This window comes from Lytechinus variegatus, chromosome 12, assembly GCF_018143015.1.
Source record: "Lytechinus variegatus isolate NC3 chromosome 12, Lvar_3.0, whole genome shotgun sequence".
NCBI classification, from domain to species: domain Eukaryota; kingdom Metazoa; phylum Echinodermata; class Echinoidea; order Temnopleuroida; family Toxopneustidae; genus Lytechinus; species Lytechinus variegatus.
This window is the reverse complement of record NC_054751.1, coordinates 11,433,830-11,439,829: the sequence shown is the minus strand read 5'-3', so window position 1 is coordinate 11,439,829 and position 6,000 is coordinate 11,433,830. Positions and strand designations below refer to the sequence as shown.

General features: G+C 33.3%; 1 protein-coding gene across 3 annotated transcripts in view; it reads right to left on the bottom strand.

The window, feature by feature from the left end:
- Positions 1-2,709: 2,709 nt before the first annotated feature.
- LOC121424766 (rhotekin-like) overlaps positions 2,710-6,000 on the bottom strand; it is a 43,246-nt gene continuing 39,955 nt past the window's right edge. For all 3 annotated transcript variants that reach the window (XM_041620536.1, XM_041620538.1, XM_041620537.1), the window contains 2 exons: positions 5,588-5,701; positions 2,710-5,114 (listed from right to left, as the gene is read on the bottom strand). In XM_041620536.1, coding sequence (XP_041476470.1) covers positions 4,810-5,114; positions 5,588-5,701 — 419 coding nt within the window. In that variant the 3' untranslated portion in view covers positions 2,710-4,809. The remainder of the gene's footprint in view (positions 5,115-5,587; positions 5,702-6,000) is intronic.

The following is a 6,000-nucleotide window of genomic DNA, read 5'->3' as shown; positions in this document are numbered from 1 at the left end:
TGGGTTAAGTGGGGGCAAGGCATGTTTGTTGGGTAAAATAATGCTCAAATACTGTATAAATTTTATCCAATGTATGGAAATTTGCCCATCAAGTACACCTTTCACCCAATATCTTCACAAAACAAGCATGTTCCCTTTCTCTTACAATATCAGGTAGTAACAATTTAACCTTTTTATGGAGCATACCAAATGCGATCTAATTTTGGTCCAAATTCGTCAAAGTTCAAACTTTTTGTTGTTGTGTAACTTAGTTTTCAAGAATGACAGAATATAAAGTTTGTCTTAACAACTATTTATTCATCAAAATGAGTCTGTAATGCTGATACAGACAAATAGCAAAATACAAGAAGGCAGATCAATGTACTTGCTAAACTCAATTTTTTTGGAATGCAGGATATTCAAAATACTTTTCAATCATACACAAGTTTGTTTCCAATGTAACAACACACTGAAAAAAACATATGAAACCAATGATTCCATAAGCCAAACTTTAACCATCTTTTTGAATGTAATCATAATTCTGACATTTTTCTGAATCAAAATCCTTATCATGTCCCATTAACCAACCCTTGACTTCTCATAAATTATGAAAGCAGCAAACTGTCACATAAGGAAATGTTAAGTTACTGAAATGGACATCTCTGTAAATTCTGTTTAACTTACCCCCCCAAAAAAAATAAAGGTTTACTCCTTTTTACTTTTATTTTTTTGTATGAAAAATACCAAACAAGACTTGATAGACAGAGTTGATTCTCAGGAGACTACATGTATATTCCCAAACTAAGTAAAACATATTTCTAGTATCTTACTCTGATTTCCAAATATAAATGTCAATCTTTTCATTACTGTGTACATATTTTCATGGCTTCATTTACATGTATCTTATAACTAGTACAAGCACACTTCATAAAATTCTGTGGTGTAAATGAGACAACTGCACATGAGAAAAACTACCTGTCACCTCTCTCCATGTTAAATCAATTATAATGAACACCCAAATACTTAGTATAAATGAAGCCTAACAGTTGGATTTGTACCTTATCATATATTGGTATTACTACAACATTTTTTTGTTAATGTAAAAATCACTCATTTGGGGGGTAATTCCATTACCATCATACCATGTTCAAATACTATGAATGTATATGGATAATCATGTGGAATGCAAAGGTTCAGGTGATGATCCTGACATATTTTGTCACACGAAATGATAAATTGAAAGGCAAGATGAAAAAAAAGCAAACAAATCTATAAATATTGGTAACAGAATTACATTTGTACATTAATCATATGAATTGCCAAATAAGAAAAGAATCGTGCTGACTGGTAACAAATATGCATGCATTGGTCAGCATAGGAAACAATCAACTGTATTTGATGTGATATCTGTTACTGACTTTCCATGTTTGAATCGTTTGGATCAATTGCAGTTCTCTGTAAGACTGGGCCAAAAACTGTAAATCATTCATAATCCCTGTGTAGCCCAACCCCCCCCCAAAAAATAAGTTTGAATCTCCATTGCATTTAGTAATAATGTGCAACATGTATTTACGGCTTTATGCAAATGTTTGTAAGTGTTGCGTAATATAAACCTATCCTAGCATTAACATAGCTGCCAATTTAGAATGGTATCTAAACTTCATACAGATATAAAATGAAAGACCCTTGCCATCATTCACACTGCATTTAGATAGCAAACAGTATGCTGTTAGAGGTTTTTTTTATTTAAAATATAAATTATACCGATAAGAACTTAAGATCAGTGTCCTTAAAACAGATTCCATAGATCACTAAAAACGTATGCAAGATATTGTCTATGTCCTGCCTTTACAAATAGTTGAGATTAATTTGAATCAAAATCAGATTGTGATTGATTACAGTATAACATTGTGTAGTTTAGATATAGGAATTTTGTCAATGGTAATTTGAGTTTGATTTTAATCAGTCACAACTCTTTTTAAATTTCTGAGCTGAAAGATTACACAGGTTATGGCAAACATCTGAAGCTCATCAAACAGTGTTCTGTAAACCGAGATTCAACATGGATATCACTGTTGTTTTGTTTCTCTTCATCATCTTTATAATATACATTAGGTTACTTGGATTTGCATTGAATCACTGTCAAATTGGAATGATAACTTAATCATGGAATATGTGCTGCCAACCTGAACAAGAACATTTCAGTATTTTTAAAGATGAAAATCAGTATTTTGGTGAGGAAGTTAGTATTTTCAAAGAAATACCATAGGACAACACATAAAACTGAAACTTTAAAATCATTTTTTGCATGAAACCATCAGCATTGTTCTCATTTGTCAGTACTAAATACAGAAAATCTGCACTACTTGGCAGCTCTGTAAATGGAATACTGTGTCATGATGGAAAGGGGGTGTTGGGGGCAAATGACACACGTCTGGGTAAGTGCCCCCCCCAAAAAAAAAAATCCTATATACAAAAGTGAGAGCCCAAACTAAAAAGAGCATGAGAGCATTTTCCAAAGACACCAAATCATCAAGTATTCAATTTTGAATATGTGATGAAATACTCAATTACAGAAATCTAATTGGTTATGTAATCCTTGTAACAAGATAATAAGGGAGTGAACAACCCATAAAACAAGAAACACTAATGGAAGCCTAGTAAAAACTGGAAAAAAAAATTACGAAAAAGCAACAGAAACCTGAATCGGTACAGTGGGATCCATTGGAAGAAAGTAAAAGATGGAATGAAATAAAAAATGTATATTTACAAATCCAGGTATATGGGACAAAGGGTAGAAGCCTGGGGGTGGGGGCAATATACAAATGGGTACATAACTGCCAATCTTTCATTTATAAAAGATTCTTTGTCGAAAATGACAAATACACCTAAATCAAACATACATTGATTACTCTGGCTCTTCACTGAGTAACACATTTAAATCACCTTTTAATATCACTTTGATCTCCCTATATCATATAAAAAAGATTATTTGCTTTATAAAAATTTCAGTGGAATGTATACAAAATTATCAACTGCTGTAATAATTTCAAAATACATGTTTTTGATCGGTATCTCATTAAAGAGGCTAGAAAAATTTCAGAAAATCCAGTCCATATATGGCAACAAAATTAATGATTGAAATATAATCGATCAAGTACACAATACTGATTTAGTAGGTGTTCCACAACCTATTATTTTTTAACAGAAGACATAATAAACATGATGAGTTGAAAAGAATAAATAACTATCATTTTGTGTTTCTTTTAACACAAAGTAAATTTCTATTGAATGATTTAAGCCATTCATATACTGGAAGATCACTTTCTGACAAGCTTTAAATTCAATGGGGGAAAATGGAAGAATTTCTTGAGGAAAATTTTAAAAATTAAGCCAGGAAGAGTATCATCTCAACAAACAAATAATTAAAAAATGTTATTCTATATATGAATAAAAACAAAGAAAGTTTAGCAAAAGTGTAAATATAACTTGAAATACTATAATTAATCCCTATGCAGATAATACGCCTTTTCTCTCCTGAATTCGAAAAGTAACAGAATTACCAGCTGATAAAATCAGCCGGGTCACAGGGTTTCAAAACTTAATGAGATTTTCATCACAACAGTGACTCAAATCATATCTGCAAGATCTACTATATAATATAACAAAAATTAAGATAATAAAACTAATAATCTACATAAACTCATAAATAATCTGTGCCATTAATATACACTGTCTATTATTAAAAAAATAAATATATATGTAGCTCTATCTACAAATTTTGTTACAAAGTGCAAGATTGGATTACAAAAGTGAATATCCATTGGAATACTGGTAATCTATGATTTTAGTTTGTTATTGCTGAGTATATTTGAATAGCATGATATACATGTATGAAGCATTTGTTTCTGTAGAATTCCTTTTGTTCACTGATTTGATATTCCGGGTGAGGTATTGGGAATAAGACATACTGATTTACTCTCCATGTCATAACAGGAGATGTTGAGCATTACATAAGATGGAAACCCAACCCTGCTATGTAAATAGCAGAAAAATTTGAAAAAACATGTTTTGTTACAATTTGAACAAAATTGGAAAATATACAAATTATGAATGTTTTAAAAGAGAGATCCCTTTTTTTTCATTTCAAAATCTCAAATTAAGAATATTTTTAACATTGAGACATGTTTTTGTTCACGGTGGAAATGTCAAATTGGCAATATCTTAACTGCTATCTCAGCTTTCTTACAGAACACCTGTACAGGCCACACATTTTTAGGGCTATCAATGTGCCAACAGAGACTCTGTTACAACCAGTAATATCTCAACAATACCTTAGGTCATAACAACGCGTTATTTACATCCTGGATCAACATTTGGCATTACAATATGACAGATGTGACTGGGCATACTGTTAGTGCTGAGAACTCTGCAGCCGGTACTGGATGTAAAATCATCTTTGAGAAGATGACGCCACAAACTTCATGGAAATATTATGAACAGGGACGGCGTCATTTCACTGATTTTCACTGACAAATGTGCTATCAGCCAATTACATGGAAAGATTTCAGAAGCTTGTAACAGTCATCAGTGAAAACCAAGACATGAAAAACTTCACAATATAAAATTCTATTAACACAGACAAAAAAAAATAGTTTACATTTGTGTCACGACCAGGGCCCCATATCACAAAACTTAGGGATTAATTATACTACTGATTTTTTATGAATGATTGCATTTATTCTTATGTGCAATCAATCATAAACATCTACTACATGATTAATCGCTAAGTTTTGTGTTACAGAGCCAATGGTTAACAGAATTTCTAGATCATACTGTGGTTTCTTTTGGAAGGACAGACTTCTGGAAAGGGAAGAGAGGCGGAGACTGCGCTGAAGACGATGATACCGCTGACGAAGTTGTAGACGATGTCGAGGGAGATGACTCTGATGCCGGTAACACCGGCCTCTTGAATAGAAGCAGGGGTGAGGACGATAAGGAAGATGATGACGATGATGATGACGTGCTGGGTACCGCCATGCTCTGTGATCTCATCTTCCGTCTGCTGCGTAGGTTTTCTGACGGAGGTCCCTGGAAGACATTTTCGTCGTTGTAGTCTTCTCTGTCTGGCGATACTGAGTGAAAGTAATATTAACTTACAATGAGTGAGGAGTTATCATAGACATTATAAACATCAAGATTATATCAACAATGGGAACGGAAAGAGTATCACTACATCTTTACCCCTATATAGCCCAAGCTATTCAGGATGGGCTGCTAGTTTTTACAATACACAAATGCATGTAATCACAATTCTGTCCACCTAAGGTTCCATCGGTGTCGATTGGCGCAATACTGCCCCCTTTCAGGCTTACAAATTTGAGGTTTCTAACCCAAACACTAAGCTGTGAAATGCATGACATGTTGCATATGTGTATTTTGTAGTTTATAAGCTTTCAGTGGCTTATGAATTATCAATTCCACTTCCTGCTACTGATTAGATCTTTAATGTTGAGATCATCTATTATCAGACAATCACTTTGTTTACATGGCCAACATAAGAAAGATTAATTGGGAGTTTGTTGAAGATATCTAAAAGTGATGTTACCTAAAGATAATTCATCGTAGAGGGAGCCCTTTCTCTCTGCTAGCATTAGGTCAGATCGACCAGGGAATGGGGAGTAGATCTTCATCTTCTCATTACAACATTCAGACCAGGATTCTGCAAGGAAAGAGATGAGATTGTCAACAGTCAAAACAAATGATGCAACACATTAAAGTTGAGGTAGCTTTGCCTAAGTCAACTCACCAAGGATCATACAAATCAGTTTGACATGAGAGAAATTTAACTAAGTTGTTGAGAAAGTGCACTTGTCGTGAGCATAACAGACAAAAAAATTAGGCAAAATCTTTTTAAATATGCTATAAATATGAGGGATAATGAGAGTAAACTCATCAGCTGGCATCAAGCCAGTAATGAGTTCCTGCATTTCAAAAGAACTCTTCCATTTTGGTGCCTAA